Here is a 20,719-nt window from a genome sequence, read left to right as displayed (position 1 = left end):
ACAATAGCAGGAAAGGCAAGATTGCAGGACACAGCGAATTGCATAATTTTTTTTGCTGGGTTTTCTTTCTGGCCAATTTAAAATTTGTCAAAGTCGGTCTTCTTCTGGATCACTGCCCTTTGATATTTCGTGCACTCCATTTGCCACAAACAAGCCGCGGGGCCGCAGTTCATGCTGACTCCAGCAGAAGCAGAGAAAGCTCCATTTATCTTACACTGCCTGCTGAATTCTTACTCATTAACTGGGGGTTCACTGCCTCTCTTTAACCCCTGAATGGCTGTCATCATTTCTGTGGAGCTGCTGAGCACCGGGGAAGAGGGGGATCTTCATATACGTGTGCCTTGAGCCACAGGGGTGGGTAAAGAGTACAGCGACATTTGTGTTTTCATTCCGGGAACGTTCAGACACTAGATTTTGACTTCCATGCGTGGGGGGTGGGAACAGGGAAGGATGACAGATATTGAATAATTTGACATAAATCTGGTCATTATCAATTTTCTACCACTATTGCCGAAATCTTCATTAGTTTAATGTTTTATTAAAATGCCACTCAGCGTTATGCTATATTACGTGACAGTGTATGCTTCAGAGCAACAAGACCGGTGTAAAGAGGAATCTAGAATGACTAGCTTCTCTTGAAAGCACAGTTAGCCACAGAAAGTTGTGAATACAGGTATTCTATGAAAAATACAGGTACTCTGTTTTCATTCAAAGTTGTTGTTGTTGTTGTTGTTTTTTTTTTTAGTTAATGTGCGAGAGGAAGCTTTAGGATTCAAACAGAAATGACATATAATGCTTTATTGTGCAGCATGTTCTTTATTACCATCTGGAAGGCAATAAGAATAGCGTGTGATAAACCAGTGGGCATGGTCCCATTTGAATTAAAGGCAATGGCAAAATGGCGTTCATGAAAGCAGGACCTGGCCCTAAATTGTTCCCATTGTCCTTATCAAAGTGTTTCACTCATGGTGCAATGGAAAATATTTTATTTGTGCAGTAAGATCTCCCCATAGGTAGGCCGTATGATGAGTTGACCATCCTCTTTGAGTGTCTGCATCAGTGAGATTGACGACAGTTGGGCATGGTGTGTGGAGAGGTGTATTTCCGCACCTGTATCCCTACTGCTTTGGAGGACAGGGTCATTGTTCAAAATGATCTAGACAATCTAGAGAAATGGTCTGATGTAAATAGGACAAAATAAGGAGGCTTAATCAGTGCCTACTACTAGAGCAGAAGAGTTACCTCCCATGCATTATATCTGACACTCCTGTTAATAGACCCCGGAATATTAGTCTTTTTGCAACTGTTATCACATTGTTGGCTCATGCTCAATTTGTGATCCACTAGAACAGTGTACCCCTTAGGGGTACTCGAGAGAAGTCTTGGGGTGAGGCTACGTCAGCACAACTGAAATTTGGAGAAAACTGAATTTTCGTTTTACGTTTTACAGCGCTTCATTATTTTTGTACTTTTTACACCCCAAAATTTCATCCCCTGCCTGGCTACAATTAAATTGTTTAAAAAGATGTGTTGCAATGGTAGAAAAAAAATTGTGTGTCTGAAAACTGTAGGTACTTGGGGTATTTATATATAGGAAAAAGGGGTACTTTATTTAAAAAAAAAAAGGTTGCGACACACTGCACTAGAACATCCCGGTCCATTTCTGCAGTCCTACTTCCTAGCCAGCTGGTCCGCAGTTTGTATTTGTGCATTTGATTTGAACAAGTTCGCTAGTTGTGTGCTTGGGGAAAAACACACAAAAGTGTACACATGCCATTTCTGGGGGCACGCTGTTCACCAGTCTAACCCTTTATTGCTCACTTCACGTAAGTGGACTCCTACAGCATGTGTCCCACTTTGCATTGAGGTAGGATGCTCTGGCTGCCTCCACTTATTGGCTTAGGGCTCATTTCAATGGTCCCTCCCTGTGCAGTGGGCCTTGCACACGTGCTTGCAGAGTAGAGATGGACTTGAGTACAAGTTTAGGTGCCTTGCTGTGTTGGTGCCTTAATGTTCTTTCAACCCTCAAAACCCCTCATTTCAACACTCGGGTAGGCCAGGGAAGTGCTCCCATCCCTGTGTTGCTGGGAGCAAGCATGTTCGTGTCCTTCTATAGACTTATGATTTTGTTCAAAACGCTCTTAAAAATCAACACTCTGGGCCAGCCGTGGGCAACCGAGGCTAGTGAGTGGGCTGCATGAGGGGCTCTCCTTCCTCTCAGTGGGCTGCAAGACTGTCGGAAGCAAGGCGGTCTCCCGGGATAGGGAAGTGTCACTCACAGCGCTGGCGTACCTGGAATTTGTGGGGTGTGCTGACGGAACCGTCGCAGCGCTTTGGTTGGATGCACGCAACTCTTAGTCAGTGTTATGAGCAATCCGTGCACACCTGCCCTTGCTTCGTGTGCATGTCATGTGAATCGCACTGGTAGGAAAAAGCATGGATGGAAAACGGCGGAGTCTAGCAACCGTGTCCAAGGGCAACAGAAAACAAAATGTCTGGCAGGCCACACATAGAAGCCCAATGAGCCATATGCAGCCCGAGGGCCACAGGTTGTCTACCGTTGGCCGTAGTTAATTTCCCAGACCCCCATTATTCATGAGGGGGATAAAATTTGAATCCAAGAACCAACGGAAAAGCTCCTTGCTGGTTTCCCAAATCCTGAGACTTACAGCAAAGGGCTTCAATCTCTGGGCAGGAATTCATCAGAAGTCGTCCGTTCGACTTTGCCCTGGAGGCAGAAGAGTGTGCTGTTTTGCTTGGCATCTTCCACGTGAAGTTACTGTCAGTAGGAGTTTCACGTACACCAAGGGAACTTGGAAATGGCAGAGGTGCTTAATGATTTGATTGTTTCGGTCTTCACCAAGGAATTTGATGGTAACATAGTGAATGCTAGTGGAAATGGGGTAAGATTAGAAGTTAAAATAAAGAACTAATTAAAAATTATTTAGAAAAGTTAAATGTCTTCAAGTCACCAGGGCCTGATGAAATGCGTCCTAGAATACTCAAGTTGCTGATAGAGGAGGTATCGGAGCCTTTAGCTGTCATCTTTGAAAAATCATGGAGGTTGGGTGAGATTCCAGAAGACTGGAAAAGGGCAAATATAGTACCCATTTATAAAATGGGAAATAACAAAAACCCATGTAACTACAGACCAGACAGTTTAACTTCTGTGCCAGGCAATAGCAGGTAATGAAGCAATTCATCTGCAAACATCTGGAAGATAAGGTGATAGGTAACAGCCAGCATAGATTTGTAAAGAACAAAATCATGTCAAACCAATCTGATCACTTTCTTTGATAGGATATCAAGCCTTGTGGATAAGGGAGAAGCGGTGGACGTGGGATACCTAAACTTTAGTAAGGCATTTGATATGGTCTCGCATGACCTTCTTATCAATAAACTAGGCCAATACAACTTGGATGGGGCTATTATAAGGTGGATGCATAACTGGCTGGATAACTGTTCTCAGAGAGTAGTTATTAATGGTTCACAGTCATGCTGGAAGGGTATAAGTGGGGTTCCACAGGAGTCTGTTTTGGGACCAGTTCTATTCAATATCTTCTTCCACAATTTAGATGATGACATAAAGAGTATAATGATTAAATTTGCAGATACCAAGCTGGGAGGGGTTGCAAGTGCTTTGAAGGATAGGGTCCTAATTCAAAATGATCTGGACAAACTGGAGAGATGGTCTGAGGTAAATAGGATGAACTTTTAATAAGGACAAATGCAAAGTGCTCCACTTAGGAAGGAACAATCCGTTTCACACTTACAGAATGGGAAGTGACTGTCTTGAAAGGAGTACGGCAGAAAGGGATCTAGGGTCACAGTGGACCACAACCTAAATATGAGTCAACGGTGTGATACTATTGCAAAAAAAGCAAACCTCATTCTGGGTTGCATTAACAGAATAGTTGTGAGCAAAACACGAGAAGTCATTCTTCTGCTCTGCTCTGCTCTGCTCTGCTCTGCTCTGCACTGCACTGATTAGGCCTCAATTGGAGAATTATGTCCAGTTGTGGGCACCACATTTGAAGAAAGATGTGGAGAAATTGGAGAAGGTCTAGGGAAGAGCAACAAAAATGATTAAAGGTCTAGAGAACGTGAGCGATGATGCAAGGCTGAAGGAACTGAGCTTGTTTAGTTTGGAAAAGAGAAGACTGAGAGGGGACATCATAGCAGTTGTCAAGTATCTAAAAGGGTGTCACAGGAAGGAGGGGGGGAAATTGTTCTCCTTGGCCTGTGAGGCTAGGACAAGAAGCAATGGGCTTAAACTGCAGCAAGGGAGGTTTAGGTTGGACATTAGGAAAAAGTTCCTAACTGTCAGGGTGGTTAAACACTGGAATAAATTGCCTAAGGGGGTTATGGAATCTCCATCACTGGAGATATTTAAGAGCAGGTTAGACAGACACCTGTCAGGGATGATCTACCTGCCGTGAGAGCAGGGAACTGGACTTGATGGCCTCTCAAGGTCCCTTCCAGTTCTGATATTCGATGATAAGGTGTAAACTTCACTCTTGTGGGGTCAAGCATCCTCAAAGTGAATGAAGTTCTGCCTCAACAAGGCTCTGAGTGAGAAGCCTGGAGGTTGGGCTAAGGCCTGCGTCTTTACTGGCATGTATAAGAGGCAACAGGAAGCAACTAGAGCTTTTCTGTACAAGGCTGCGCCTTGAGGGCAGAGGAGAATATCCCCCATATTAATAGCTGAGAAACCGTAAACCATCAAATTGATTCAGCAGCTGCCCAGCTCTCTGCAATCAGAGGGAAGCTACGATAACATTTCTCGAAGTCATTTTGTCTAGCCTGTTAAACTGGTCATATTTAAAAAAAGCACTTTGCTACTAACTGTTATGGGAAGTTGTGATTCATGGTCCCGCGGAGCCATTTCCATCTGGCAGGAACTTTATTAAAGGCAGCCTGCGCCCTGACATTCCAGCAGGTTGTAATCACGGCAGGACACTGTGCCTATCAGTGGTTCTCCGAGACACGTACATGGGAGGGGAGAGCCAGAGCACTGGCCTGTATCTCCGAAAGACGTTCTGTTGAATGGGGCACAAATCAAAATAGTTTAGATCTTGCTTTCGCTGCTGCGATTTCTCCCCTTAACTTTTGGAGGGGAGTATAAATGGATACGCAGGGTCAGAGCGCTGCACGGGAGAAGGCTCCTGTAGATTGATCACTGAGGCTCGACTGTTAATCTGCCCGGGGGAGGGCAGCTTCTCCGAAGTGGCTCTGATCACCGGCTGTAAAGCATGTACACCTGTCCCTGCGCATTGGTGAGAAACAGGCTCCGGGAGGAGCTTCTGCTTCAGACTCCAGAGCTTACAAAGGCCTTGTTCAGACCACACCTGATTAGGGCCTTAGTGGGCCAGGTGCTGAATCTACAGATAACAAAAAAATGGACCCTGGCTCCAACCGGTGCTTTTAAATATAGCTGGCTCCTTTCGTGGGCTAGTGCTAATAGCACCTTGAGATAGATGGGCAAAAGATGCTGTAGAATTATCACGTCTTATTTTAATGGTTGCTGCTGCTTAGAAGATAAAGGCTAAAAACAGTAATGCCTTTATATATACACACACGTCCCCTATCCCATATATATATTGGGAGGCAGTATAGCCTATTGGACAGAGCACTGGACTGGCATGCAGGAGGCCTAGGTTATCTCCTGAGCTCTGCCCAATAGTCTTTTGGGTAATCGTAGACAATTCACTTCACCGCCCCATGCCTCAGTTTCCCCACCTCTAAAAAGTGGGGATCGAGTGCTTTTAGGCTCTAGCGATGTGCAATGCTATTTGACAGCTACTATAATCATTTTTTCAATTGACATTTTGACTACCTATTCTTTGGAAATTCAGCTGTTTCTTTAGAGCAAAAGAATCACCCCAATTTTTTTTTTATCACCTTTCTTGCTGGGGTAAGATTCTTGAATGGAGACTTTCTGTGAAATAAAAATAAATAAATAACCCCAGCTCTCCGAGAAACCCCGAGGCCCTCAAGATGTGGCTAGAAAAGAAAGAAAACCATTCCAAGATATTTAATTGTACAGGGGGCTTAGAGGATTGATCGAGAGCTTAGCTTTCTACAATAGTCCAGTGAATAAGAAATGCCCCTGACAAACGATCAATGATAGGATAATCACTCTTTATCCCCCCCTCCTCATTGTTACCTTCTTTCTTTCAGGAGAACAGGGTTCAGAAGTCAAAAATCTTTATAGACGCTGCTTTTAAATTAAGCAGAAAATAGACATTGACATATTTGTTAATCTCACCTAAATCATTACTGGGCCTAGCTGGTTTGTCTGTACAAGAGGGTGGCAGACAGCCTAGAATACATGAGTGTTCTAACGTGCAGGCGCTGCCATTTCAGGAGTGTAGAGAAACATGAACTTCAAACCGTTATTTTTTAAATCCTTCACCTATAAACACACCGGTGCCTCTTAATTAAAACTTTCATTCATTTTCAGAAAGATCTATAATGGCCACGTTGAAGGCCATTTAAAAAACAAATACCTGAATTGCAGAAATTATTGTAAAGTGACCAGTGATTTTAGGGAAGGGGGGGGGGGTTAGGGTCTGAACTTGTCTTAAAAATCACGGTGCAGGATGGCATGTTCCTGAAAACCAGCACGTGCTGCACGGAGCAGACAGGGCGGTGTCCATCTGCAGAGCTCAGGTAGGGCCTGCTTCCAAACGTATTGAAGGGAACAGGAGCGTTGAGTCCTGCCCCAACCTTGCTGAGGGAGCCGCTGTGCTGTCCATGGTGCTGACTCTGGCTTGGCTGGGCTCACAGTTGCATTAGCTCAGGGGTGAGCAAAGGGCCCTCCGCCAGTGGATCCAGCCTGCGCACTCCCTGCCGCTCCCCTGCCCCCAGGCTAATCGGGGTGGGGGAGCGTGTGTGCCTTTGGTGGGGTTGGGGGGAGCTTTGTGTGCTCCCCACCCCCAGGCCAATCATGCGAAGTCTCTTGCATCCTGTCCCCGCCCTGCTAGGGGTGCATAGCCACTAGAGAGACATGCCGGCGGTTTGGCCTGGGGGCAGAGGGAGGGTGTGGTCTCCTCCTGCTACTTGCTTGCAGGGAACTGCCAGCTGTTTTTAAACTTCTCCTGCTCTCCCACCCCAGGCCAATCGGGAGGGGGGGGGCACAAGTAGTCTCCTGGCCCCGCCCCTTCTGAAATGGCCCCCTTTTAAAAATTATTGCCCACCCCTGCCCTAGTTTGATTCCAGAACTTGGTCCTTTCACCTTGGGCAGCTTGTGGCTCAGCCTGGCACTGTACGCACCAGAGAAGTGATGGTGACAAGCCTCCCCCCCCCCCTTCCTCTCCACCCAATTGCCTCCCACACCCCCTGGCCAGGAAGCCCGACACTAGACGTTCTCCTTTCATGATACTTAATCCCACTGACAGGGCGTCACAAACAACGAAGAGCAAAAGGCTGGTGGCGTTCACATAGCGCCCCACCACGTAGCAAGAGCGTCAGAGGAGCGGCCGACAATGAGGAAAGGAATGTCCCACTGCTGGAGAAAGGGGACTGACAGTCAAGTCCTGGCTTTTATTACAGGCCCTTCCGTGTTACTAGGCAAGTCACTGAACCTCTCCCTGCCTCACTTTCGCCTCTGTACAGTGAGAGCCCTGGGCGCTGAGGTGGATGAGTGCTTGTAAAGCCATTCCCTCAAGGGCAAGGTGTGGTAGAAGTGTAAAGGAGGGTTATTTCTTACCAGGGCTTGAAGTGAAACTAGTCCCTGACCTGGCTTTCAGAGGCCTGTCACCCAGCTTTTCCCCCACCCATGCTTGCTAACAGGTGGGGAGCAGGAGGGTCGCCGCCCGGGCCCTGGTGTCGGTGGGAAGTTCACAGTTCAGCAGAGCATCTGGCGACGTGCTCAAATCCCACCCAGGCTGGCAGGAGGTCCCCTGCCTCTGCTCACGCCCCTGTGCTGTGTGGCTGTGGGAGAGAATTCGCCTGCGGGCCGCACACTGGACTCGGGGCCAGGCTCGCCCTGCCATGGGTGAGTGCAACTCGAAGGAGCTGCACGGGCTTGCACCAAGGGTAACGGTGGCCCAGTGACAGAGCAAGGGAGCGTTTCAGTCCTCGGTCCCATGGCAACATGGCCACAGTTAGGAATGATTTTAACGAGCCGTTCTCTCAGAGCGGGGGGTAGAGACGCTTTCTAGGTCTCCGCTGAAGATGAGTTTGGATGAGTCCTGGTTTCCGTTGCTACACAGTGCAAAGCCACCTCGCAGCTCACGAGCTTTGTACGGGAATGTCTTCTGGCTGGGAACAGCGTCTAGGAGTGTGTGTCAGAGCGTTGGCTGAGGCAAAACCCGAGCCCATCTTCACTTCTGGGTTCCTCCCCAAGGCTACAGTAATCCGAACGTTAAACTGTTATTCCAAGCTACCGCGTTTCATTGCGATCTCAGAACTTTCACATGAAATGAACGCGCTTGCGGGGACAGTGTCTTTTGGACACGTTTCTCGTCCTGCCCTCCAAGTTCCTGTGTGTGCTCACACACGGTGTGCCTTGATTGACAGCAAGTAGCTTTAAATGAATAAAAACGTTTGACCTTTTGTAGCATCTCTCAGCATAACTTGTGCCGCTTCTGTCGTGAGACTGTGAAAGCTGATAAATACTAGTAGGAAATAAATGCTAGGAAAGTGTCAAATGACTGTGTGTGTGTTTGCATGAGACCTGGTCTGGAGTTTCAGGAAACTAAAACATTCTGTTGAGACGTTGTTAATTTTACGGGGCTAAGTCCTGTCATTAACTCGTCTACATCATGGCTTCATTCATTGGCATTTAAATCACAGGAGTAGAAGCTTCCTGTCGCTTCATTTAGAAAGGTTTCTTGCTCACATAGGTTGACTGGCCAGTGTAGCTCAGCATTGCCATTTTTCCAGCCATTTCTAGGGAACATTGCAGGAGCATTGATCAGAGCCTCACAAACGCCAGGTGTTGACGAGGCCTCATGGAGGTGCCTGTACAAGTGAAGGGATGGCTTGGTGGGAACGCTGTTACGTTTGAAAGAAGGGGAGTTGAAACCCAGCTTGGTGTTACTAAGCGCTGACGGGCTGAGCCAATGTTTTATAGATCTGTCCTTGCCACCTGGCTCTATCACTACCGTAATCAATAAGGCTTTTGCCGTGGGTAGCAGGCGATGACCCTTCCCATCTTGCTCTGGAATATCTAGTCCTGTTTGTCTTTCTAGGGGAGGCTGCTACCTGTTCCAAATCAGAACCTGGCTGCAAGCTGCAGCCTCGATAGGAACCTGGCTTGGCCTACACTAAGCTCTGAGCTTTTACTTTTTCCAGGAAAGGTTTTCAGTCTTTTTGGACTTGGCAGAGGGTGGGCGGGCCCCACAGGCGATGTGCCCTGCGATGACTTAATATACAGAGTCAGTAACGCACACAGTGAGCGGGTGAAGGCCGTTCAATCGGCGAGTGTTTTGTGCAGAGGTGAGGGGCAGAGTGTCAGCGTGAGATGGGTGGTGATGGAGTTAGGCACCCTCACAGGCTGAAGAGCATACTGTAGGCCAGGAGGACCATAGAGTTTGGCGCATGGCTGGATCTGCCTGGAGAACTCTAGTCTGATGGTTCCTTCTTTGTAGATCCGTGACTGGACAGTGTGACCCACACGCGCACACTCCCACCCCATGCTGTTTGTGTGTGACCGCGCACGCAGGCATTCAGTGATACTGCCCAGTACCCCAAAGAACAAGACCGGATCTTTCCCCCATTCGGGTGCCAAACCTCTGGGAGAATGACTGTGGATGGTTTTGGAAGGAGCTGGCTTTTTGGAATGCAGGCCCACATGGGGGGCCTCAGCAGCAGATTTCAGATCCAGAGTTTGGTGCTGTTCAGATCAGGGTTTTTGGTTTGGCAATGACCATCCCGGGCCCCATTTGCAAGCTTTGGCCCAGGGTCCAAACTTCCTGAGTCCTAGGGTGCAGGGAGCTGACCCAAGCCTGTCACCCCCATCGTTCAGCAGGAAGAGGGATCTCTTTCCTAATCCCACTTCTGGAGAAACAACTGCCTCCTTACCTGCACAGTTGATCTGGTAAGGAGTGTCCAAGAATGTCGGTCTGTGGGTAGGGAGCTCCCATGTTCACAGACTCCGTGTGCCTGGCTGCTTCAGGATACAGATGAGCAGGACAAACCTAGGTTTGACCTGGACTCTTCCTCCAACATTAAGGGCATGTTCTCTGAGAGGACAAGCGTCCCATCTCTGGGTTTTCATTCCAGCTTCGCCACCCAGCCTCACACACCTGCACAGTTCAGTGGCGCAGCTACGACGGGACTGTGCCGGTGGCCCCTCTTAATTTTTTTTCCAACCATGTGCGGAATACATTTTGTTATGTGCGCCGAGTCGTGTGGATGTGCACCACCAGGAAAAACATGACTCTGGATACTGTATTCGCTCTGCCAATCAGCTGGGCGGCGTTTGAATCTCCTCTGGGTGGGGTTGCCCAAGCGCCCAGCTTACAGGGAACACTGGGCTGTATGAACTGGAGTTCCAAGTGGTGGTGACCGATGACAAAACAGGGAGACGTTGCGAGTACCTGGCTCTCATGGAGATGTCATTTTGACCTGCCATTAGGATTTTATAATTGTAAGAGGTTGCCTTATTAGTGTGTGTGGTTGTTTAGAGCTGTTAATACAGCCGCCCTGAGAATAATAAACAATGTAGTCATGTTGACTTTCACCTTCCCAACATTAACTAATGAATCCCCACAGTTGCCTGGCGACATAGGTAGATTAGTAGCATCATCTTCCACCTGGAAAACCGAGCCACTCGCTAACATGATCACAGACAGTAAGCAGGAGGTGGGTTAGTCTCCCAAAACGGGCAGGGGGGGGGAGTGTCTTGGCACACACCTACTTTAACCGTGCTGGGGCTTCTAATGGGCGGCATTGTCTGATTCCAGGCACCCCAGAGCTGAGCCCAGCAGAGCGGAAGGAGCTGGAGACCAAGCTGAAGGAACGGGAGGAGTTCCTAATTCCCATTTACCACCAGGTAGCTGTGCAGTTTGCTGACTTGCATGACACGCCAGGCCGGATGCAGGAGAAGGGTGTTATCACTGTAAGTATAATGGATCCTTTCTTGTACTTCCTGTCCCAAAGCCCAGCCTGCCTGCCTGCCCTGAACACAAGCAAGGACGTCGTCCCAGCCCCTTGCAAGCCCCAGCCAGTTACTGATGGAGCAAAGCAGGATCAGACTCATGCTCCCAGCAAACCTCATGCCCAAGCGCCCCCTGTGAATAATTCTTGCCGCAGCAGAATCCCTTCCAGTCCCACCCCATCTGCAGTTGGTTGTGCAGCTCTCTGGCTTAGCACGAATGTTTTGTGGTTTCCAGCCCCCTTACCTAGCCTGCGGCGTTTTGTGGTTCCACAGTCATTTGTCAGCCTGTAACCAGCTGATATATAAAAAAAAAAAACCCTCCCCAGACACCTCCCTTTCCTGTGACGCTGCATTCACGGGCGGAGAGCTGGGATGTGGCGGCACTCAATGGATGCATTCTGTGCTCTTTAGATGTCCCTGTTAGAGCAGTGAGGAGACTCGGTGGGCTGTAGGAGAATAGTCAAGTCCAGCTCTGTGGTCGAAGCCTTGACCTGGCCTCAGTTAATTGTTCTGAGTGCTTTCCAAGGGCCGTCTGAAGTTCATGGGGAAGCTTGGAGCATGGACATGTTTGGGGGGATTTGGGCTGCTAGTTTGGCATGTGCTGCTGTGGAAGGGAAGAGAGTCCCATCACTCAGAATACTTTTTGCCCTTGTGTTTTTATTTTGCAAGCAACGTAGCTGAATAGATCCAAGTCAGGCTTTCCTCAGCCCGCAGTGGTAAGAAAGGCAGGGACTCGGGCAGCACACGATTCTCCATGAGTTGAGGGGACTTTAAGGGTAAATGGGCCTCGGGTCACCAATATTTTGCTTCCAAACCCAGTATCTTGTGATAGACGCTCCCTTCCGGTCACCTTCCCACCCCAAACAGGTACAACATCCCTCCTCTTACGACTCCAGTGCTCTGCCTGAGGGGGCCCATATGCTCCAGCAGGCAGCTTGGGAGAGGCTCGCAGCCATGCACTGACCTTCGACTTGCTTCACCTCTGAGCCCCACGCTGGTGGTCCCATGCACCCTGCCTTAAACGGAGGAAGTTGCATATGGCTCTGGGCTCTTTGCCCTCCCTTATTTCTTCTCTTTCCCCCTCGGGGTCTCGTGCAGGATGTTCTTGAGTGGAAAACCTCCCGCACGTTCTTCTACTGGAGACTACGGCGCCTCCTGCTGGAAGACTTGGTCAAGAAGAAGATCCACGATGCCAATCCTGAGCTGACCGACGGACAGATCCAGGCCATGCTGAGGCGCTGGTTCGTGGAAGTCGAGGGGACAGTGAAGGTAAAGCAAAGCCGGTGCCCCAATCCGTGCGCCTTCACAGTTGAGTTCAGTGACCTTCCACCAGGGACAGGCGGGTGTGGGGCTCTAATGGGAATGTCTTGCGTTATTGGTGACTCAGAGAGGGGGACGGTGGAGGGAAGTCCAGAGGCATGCCAGCTGGGCCTGGCAGTCAGACTGCTAGGAATGACGGGGCAGTGCGTGCTCCAAGCCTTAGCTTACGCTGCGTGGGTGATGAGATGCAGGAAATGCTGCGTCACGTCAGCAACGTGGTCAAGTGGGATTACGGGATCGGTCAGAGGAAAACGTTTTTCACGTTCGGTCGGTTTTCCCCTGACTGCGGTGGTGAAGGACGGGCCGTCGGCAGCCCATGTTCTCCTAGGTCGGCTGTTGTAGCAGAATGGCTTTGCTTGCGTTTTCTTTCTTCCCCTCTTCCACCGGTACTGAAGTAAATAGAGACCGTATAGAACAGGGGTCTCCAACCCTTTTAAGCATGAGATCACGTTTTGAATTTAAGTGCAATCCAAGATCTAGCTCAAATATAAATCCCCTTGCCCCACCTCCCTCCACCCCTTCTAAGGCCCCGCCCCTGCTCACTCCATCCTCCCTCCCTCTCTCATCAGGCTGGGGCAGAGGGTTTGGGTGCAGGCTCTGGTCTTGGATGAATGGATCTGGAGTGTGAGAGGGGCTCTGAGCTTCTCTTGGGGCAGGCAGTTGGAATGGAGGTGGGGTTCTAGGTGCAGGGTCTGGGACAGCATTTGGATGTGGGGGGGCTTGAGGTGCAGAAGGGGATTCATGGCTGGGGTAGGAGTTTGGGGTAGGATGTGGGCTCCAGCTGGGCACTGCTGGTGGCTCCTGGGTGGTGGTGCAGTGGGGCTAAGGCAGGCTCACCCCTCCACAGCCCTGGGGGACTCCCTAAAGCAGCCAGCAAACTCCCTCCCAAGTCCTGCTGGGCCCTCTCTCTGCTCTGTGGAGAGAGGATACAGTGGGAGGAGGCACATTGACATCAGCGCCCCTTCTCCCTGCCCTGCCCAGCAAAAAGGCGACTCACCGGAAGGAGAGGCAGCTCCAAGATAAAGGGCAGGAGATGAGCAGCAGTGGGGGGAGGGGCAGCTGAAGTTCAGGCCCTTGACAGCCTCTTGGCCAAACTAGTCAGGATCCCGTCAGAGGCTCCAAGATCGACCAGTTGGGGACCACTGGTATAAAGTACAAAAAAGAGGAAAGTACGTTGGGGGAACGAGCCCAAACGAGCCGATCGGGAGCGGTCGGTATGAAGGTGACACTGGTCGGTCTGTCGTAGCTACTTGATCTGAACTCTGCAGTGGCCGGGGGGAGTGGACGTCGGCACTAGCAGTTGAGCACCTGTGGAATGAGCCTGACCGCGGGGGGGTTAGTGAAATGAAGTGTGTTCTGCCCTGAAGTGCTCAGAGGGCTGGAATGTTTCCTGGGGAACAGGAAGAGAAAACATGCTACTAAGATGGGTGGGCAAAGTCTGGCTCGCGAGCCGCATCTGGCCCGCCAAGCTGTGATCCAGCCCACGACCCGCCCTGTGGTGCCCCCGCTCCCAGGCCAATCAAGACCAGGGGGTGGGAGGAGCACCAAAGTCTCCTCCCCATGCCAGGGGTGCACAGCAGCAGAGGGAACTGCTGTGGGACGGGGGGAGGGGAGACACCTCCCATGCTCCCCCACCCCACAGGGGAGTGTGCAAAGTCTCCCCTCCCCCCTCTGCATGGTGTTCCTAGTGTGCCCCGCCCCTTCTGCCGGAGGCCCCGCCCCTTCTGCCTGAGGCCACTATCAACATTGAAGTGGTCCCCCTACAAAAATTATTACCCACCCCTGTACTAAGAGCATCTCTTTCTCGGGCTAGGGATATCTCACGGGCCCCTTTGTGGGCAGCCTCCCCAGAGGCCAAAGACTAGGTCATGGAAACAAACTCCTTTTAGTCTCCGAGGTAGCCTGTCCAGGTCGGTGTTGGGACAGCGTGTCGCCAGAGAGAATTCCATGGCTCAGCAGAGGCCGTCAGCCTTCTCGTGAGCACTAAAAGGGTTCTTCACTGTGTGCCGGGAGTAACATCGTGGACAGGGATTTTGGGTGGATGTAATTAATGGTCTCCCATGTCGCCATTGCCTACACACAGTTTATGGAAAACTCTCCAAGTCTCTCTCCTGATATCGGGAGGTGGGGAGGGAGAACTTAACTAATTAGTCCCTGGAATCCCTCAGAAAGTGAATTATTCTGGTTTTGCCATTTGAAATGCTGGAACTACACAGAACGCTCTAAAATGATGGCTCAGTAGTTTTAATAAATACCCAGGTTGAATCATGTGACTGACTGAATCCCTCCCTCCCCCCAAAAAAATTGTGTGGGGGAGAGAATGGCAGTGGGCATGTGGTGGGGGCATAGGTTAAGGCAGATCCTTGAAAAACGAGGCCTAGTACAGATTTATTCATATAAATAGGAAAAAAACAAAAAAAAGAAGAAGTAGGACCGCTAATTACTAAGGATGGAGTGGAGGTTAAGGATAATCTAGGAATGGCCCAATATCTAAACAAATACTTTACTTCAGTCTTTAATGAGGCTAATGAAGAGCTTAGGGATAATGGTAACTTAACAAATGGGACTAAAGGTATGGAGGTAGATATTACCATATTCGAGGTAAAAGCCAAACTTGAACAGCTTAATGGGAGTAAATCGGGGGGCCCAGATAATCTTCATCCAAGAATATTAAAGGAACTTGCACATGAACTTGCAAGTCCATTAGCAAAATTTTTTAATAAATCTCTAAACTCAGGGGTTGTACTATTTGACTGGAGAATTGCTAATATAGTTCTGATTTTTAAGAAAGGGAAAAAAAGCGACCCGGGTAACTATAGGCCTGGTAGTTTGACATCTGTAGTATGTAAGATCCTGGAAAAAATTTTGAAGGAGAAAGTAGTTAGAGACATTGAGGCTAATGGCAATTGGGAAAAATTACAACATGGTTTTACAAAAGGTAGATCGTACCAAACCAACCTGATCTCCTTTTTTGAGAAAGTAACAGATTTTTTAGATAAAGGAAATGCAGTATAAGTAAGGCCTTTAGTAAGGCATTTGATACAGTACCACATGGGGAATTATTGGTTAAATTGGAAAAGATAGGGATTAATATGAAAGTTGAGAGGTGGATAAGCAACTGGTTAAAGGGGAGACTACAGCGGGTCATATTGAAAGGGGAACTGTCGGGTTGGAGGAAGGTTACTAGCGGAGTTCCTCAGGGATCAGTTTTGGGGCCAATTTTATTTAATCTTTTTATCGCTGACCTTGGCACCAAAAGTGGAAGTGTCCTAATAAAATTTGCGGATAACACAAAGTTGGGAGCTATTGCCAATTCAGAAAAGGATCATACAGGAAGATCTGGATGATCTTGTACATTGGAGTGATAGCAATAGGATGAAATTTAATAGTGAGAAGTGTAAGGTTATGCATTTAGGGATTAATAACGAGAATTTTAGTTATAAGCTGGGGACACATCAGTTGGAAGTAACGGAGGAGGAGAAGGACCTCGGAGTCCTGGTTGATTATAGAATGACTATGAGCCGCCATTGTGACATGGCTGTGAAAAAGGCTAATACGATCTTGGGATGTATTAGGCGAGGTATTTCCAGTAGGGTTAAGGAGGTGTTAGTGCCATTATACAAGGCATTGGTGAGACCCCATTAGGAATACTATGTGCAGTTCTGGTCTCCCATGTTTAAGAAGGATGAATTCAAACTGGAACAGGTACAAAGAAGGGCCACTAGGATGATCCGAGGAATGGAAAACCTGTCTTATGAAAGGAGACTCAAGGAGCTTGGCTTGTTTACCTTAACCAAAAGAAGGCTGAGGGGGGACATGATTGCACTTTTTAAATATATTAGAGGGATAAATACCAGGGAGGGAGAGGAATTATTTAAGCTTAATACCAATGTGGACACAAGAACAAATATCTAAGCTGGCTAGTAGGAATTTTAGACTTGAGATTAGACGAACGTTTCTAACCATTAGAGGAGTGAGGTTCTGGAACGGCCTTCCAAGGGAAGTAGTGGGGGCAAAAGATCTATCTGGTTTCAAGATTAAACTAGATGGGTTTATGAAGGGGATGGTTTGATGAGATAACATGATCTTGGTAACTAATGACCATTCATTATCAGTGGTAAATAGGTCAATGGAGGGATGATAGGAGTTACTATAGAGAACTTTCTGGGTGTCTGGCTGATGAGTCTTGCCCACATGCTCAGGGTTTAGCTAATCGCCATATTTGGGGTCAGGAAGGATTTTTCCTCCAGGGTAGATTGGCCCTGGAGGTTTTTCGCCTTCCTCTGTAGCATGGGGCACAGATCACAGCTGGAGGATTCTCTGCATCTTGGGGTCTTCAAAGTATTTGAAGGCTTCAATATCTGAGATATAGGTGAGAGGATTATTCTGGCAGGGGTGGGTGAGATTCTGTGGCCTGCACTGTGCAGGGGGTCAGACTAGATGATCATAATGGTCCCTTCTGACCTTAAAGTCTATGAGTCTATGAGATGGTGTAGAAGAGCCTTAAGTACAGCAAAGATTGTTTCTTTCAAATTGCGCAAGCTTTGGCCAATGTTTTTTTGGCATCTCTGCAAAATAGCTCGGGTAACGCCCCTTTACAACAAGAAAATGTTCCTACACTTTTGTTTAGGAAAACTACTACTTCTTTCTGAAGTCGTGTGTCTTCGTTCAACCCCTCTTGTCCTTCCCCCTTTCTCTGCCCAAAAAGAAGTGGAAGTGCTATTCTGAGACATCGGGACGGTATAATTGAGTAGCAGGGTTTTTTTGTTTCCTTTGGAGAAGTCAGTGCTGGTGAATTATGATGGTACTTGAAATGACTGGAAGTGCCTGTTTACAGCCGGTGCGGTGTTGTTGTCTGCTGGTCAGATGCAGAGAGTTTGGAAATAAGAACTCAGAGTTGCAGTTTCCAAATCTGTTGAGGGCTCTGACCTCATTGCGCTGGACTTCAACAGTCTCGTTAAATGGACCCATTTGGTGGGGCAGGCTGCCTACTTGGCCAAAAGGTTGCAATTGGCAGCATGATTCGATGGTGTTTCAAATTGAACTGGTCACGAAATGATTCCAGTTACCAAAAATTATCAATAGGAGTTTGTAGCCCAGCAGTGCCTAGCGCAGGCCTGGGCAAAATACAGCCCGTGGGTCAGATCCGGCCCAGCAAGCCACCGGATCCGACCTGTGGACGCAGCGGGGAACCCCAGGCAGGCTCCGTTGCTTGCCCTGCATGCTGCTCAGGGGCCATTTCTCTTTAAAAACTGTGACCCCAGAGGGGAGGGGAACGCTTCAGGTGTAACTCCCACCCCCGGCACCATCCCATTGGCTGGCTTCTGGCCAGAAACTGGCCAATGGGAGCTGCCCGTTTGAATAATACGCAGCACACGAAACACCGAACCTCCCTCTTCTCTGGCTCAGTTATTGACACAAGCACACGGCCGTGCAGGCTGGTCGGGCCACTGGCTGGGAAGTCTCTTGGCCCAAGCTTGACTCTGGCACTCCAGCCCCTCCCTTCTCCAACCTCTGCCCCCCTCCCGCGCCCAGAACCTTCTCCCAGATCTGGCACCCCAATCCCCTGCCCCAGATCACAATCCCCTCCTGCCCTAGGTCACAGCCCAAACCCTGCACCTCACTCCCCTGCCCTAGGTCACAACTGCCAAACTCCCTCCCAGACCCCCCTCTCCCTCCTGCACCCCAGTCCCTTCCCCCAAGCTCCCTTCTGCTCCAACCTCCGTCCCAGACCCCGCATCCCCTCCATTAATAACCATGGAAGAGTGCGGCCCTCAACCGCTTTCCAAATTCTTGGCGTGCCGTCCCGTCCCGTCCCCCCCCATCAAAAATTATTGCCCACCCCTGACTTAGAGCCCCAGATATCACCAGGTCTCCACGGTGCTTGGTGCTGTACGGACATCTTACGGACTGGGACACCGAGGTGAGAGAGCTTCCCTAAGTCACACGCAGGATCTGTGCTGTAGCCAGGCACTGTCGAACCCCTCTGCGAACCCCACCCTTCCTCTCTCGCTGAGGCTAAGCATTGCGGGGGGATGTCTCCAGGTTGGAGCCCTCGGTGGAGGGCTGGTGGTCGGGAGCCCTAATGCCAGCAGGGCAGCAGTCCGCCGGCAGCTCTGGAGCCTGGCGTGCTCCAGCAGGGTAACAGGGCTGACTGCTGGCTCTGGCCAGTGGCTGGGCCAGGTCTGGTGGAGCCAGTGGCAGGGGGGCCAGAAATGACCTCCCCTGGTCCGGCAAAATCTCAAGGGTGCTGGACCATGGAGGTCCAGCCTGTGTGTGAGATAAATTTTCACGCAGCTCCCTGTAGAAGTAGCTGCAGTGGGATTGTAACACCCTCTCTCGTTTTGAATCACGAATTGGTATTTTAGTCATTTTATACAAGTCTTATTAAAATCAAACCGGAATAACGTCGCGTGGCACCGACCTAGCGCCTTCCAGAGCGCTCCCGAACGCCGGGGGTGGCCTTCTCGCCTTCCCGCGGAGACTCGGACACGCTGTGCTCAGGGAGACCCGCCTGCCGGCCTTGCGACCCTCCTAGTTTATGCTGACGGAGAGTCACTCTGGCCTGCAGGAGGGGGAGGGAGAGGTGGGGCATTGTTCCCTCTGGGAGTGGCAGCCCCGGGACGTCCACAACAAGTGACATCCTGGTGGGGCCCCCGGTGAGAGCGGGGCATGCTGGAGGCTCAGCGAGGGGCGCTCTTAGCAGGCCCAGGGGTTTGACCCCAAGAAAGGGCTGAATGGGGTTCCCCACTGGGGACTGTATGGGCCAAGTGTGGACATGACCTGCGAGTCCATGGAGCGTGGGCATGAGAGAGAGGGGCCCAGTCATTGTGATGCTGTTTTACCTCCATTCCACACGGTGCTGCGATCGGTCACCGGAGCTGAAGGAAACCCCCTCTGGCTCTGGAGAGCAGCCTCCGAAAGCCCCCTGCGTGACACTGGTGTCGAAACTTGGATGGTTTGTGGCTTTTTTGGGCAGATGGTTCTGAGTAATGTCCAAACACCGGCCCGGTGCCGGCAGCGTGGGGAAGGCTCGGATCTCTGTGCGCTCTTAATGGTTTCCAAAGGTTTGCTCTGCAGACCAGGCACATGTTCCTATTTTATCAGCCCATCCCCCTCCTCGCAAACTAGGAAAGCAGGAGCATGGGGTCTCAGATTGCCTCTGGGGCTGCCCATAAGCGGCTTCTCGTCACCGGGCTGCCAAAGGCGAGAGAAGTGGGGAGAGGAAGTTGTGGGTAGCTCGTGAACAGTAACTCTTCCATGGTCCAGCCCATTGGCTTTATTTCATCTGATCATTTTCTTGTTCGCTTTTCTGTCTGTCTTTCTGTCTGCATTCCTTCCTTTTTTTTTTTTTTAAATTGTGCCTGAATTTTGGAAGTGGGCAATCTTTTGGGGGGGAGGGCAGAGAGGGAATCTCTGAAGCTCCTGCTTGAGCCTTTTAAAATAGAATAAAATAAAAATCTGAAACACTCAGGGGCTCTAAAAGGGGAGGAAAAAAAAGTTTTCTCTGGAGGGTAGCAGGCTTTCCAAGGTAGTGTCTGAGCATCTTTAGAAGCAGGCATCTCGTTAGCTAATACATTACACCAATCAAGGGGAGTTATCTTAAGCCACAATTAATCTGCTCCCTGGCATATGTTGATAGGAAAGCATCATGCTGTTTCTTAATTAAAAGCAAACGGATTAAAAATGATTAATAAGAGTATTAAATATTCTCCTAAACTAAAAGCTTTGGGATTCTTGGGTAAATCTAGCTTTATGCAGGTCTGCAAACCAAAAGGCATTTACTGGGGGTTTTTCCCTTCCCCTGAAATCCTCATAAGTGCCCTACTTTGTATGCAGTGGGTATTTCCTTCACATCGAGGGGCAGAAGCCAGGAGCAAAAACTAGCAAGTTTAAAATGATGATAAAATAGCCACAATGTGGAAGCTGAAGTGACATCACTGGTTTGAGATAAATAGATGCAAAGCGCTTAGAACAAAATCCCACTGTGACACTGGAAGGCCCTGATCTCGTGGCAAGTGTTTTTCATAATCAAAAAATAGATCCGCGCCCCCCTGCTGATTTTCAGTGCTCCCGGAGGCCGTACCGCTTCCCCTCGCCCCTCCATTCACTGTTCGTTGTACGGTTGCTCATGGGCCCAGGCCTATGCACGCTCTGCTGTCTGTGGGCGTGCTAGCCTGGGGGGTTGTTCACACGCGCTACTCTGCACAACTGACAGTGGTTTATTACTGTGGAGCGGCTCGTAAGTGCCCGGTTGCACCCGCAGGTGTGCGGTTCTGGGACGATACGTGT

General features: G+C 49.5%; 1 protein-coding gene across 10 annotated transcripts in view; it reads left to right on the top strand.

The window, feature by feature from the left end:
* ACACA (acetyl-CoA carboxylase alpha) overlaps window positions 1–20,719 on the top strand; it is a 229,179-nt gene that overhangs the window by 196,865 nt on the left and 11,595 nt on the right. For all 10 annotated transcript variants that reach the window (XM_075904774.1, XM_075904771.1, XM_075904768.1 and 7 more), the window contains 2 exons: window positions 10,914–11,068; window positions 12,206–12,376. In XM_075904774.1, coding sequence (XP_075760889.1) covers window positions 10,914–11,068; window positions 12,206–12,376 — 326 coding nt within the window. The remainder of the gene's footprint in view (window positions 1–10,913; window positions 11,069–12,205; window positions 12,377–20,719) is intronic.

Source organism: Pelodiscus sinensis, chromosome 21 (assembly GCF_049634645.1).
Source record: "Pelodiscus sinensis isolate JC-2024 chromosome 21, ASM4963464v1, whole genome shotgun sequence".
NCBI lineage: Eukaryota > Metazoa > Chordata > Testudines > Trionychidae > Pelodiscus > Pelodiscus sinensis.
The sequence above is the reverse complement of the archived record's forward strand: the minus strand, read 5'-3'. Positions and strand labels throughout refer to the sequence as shown.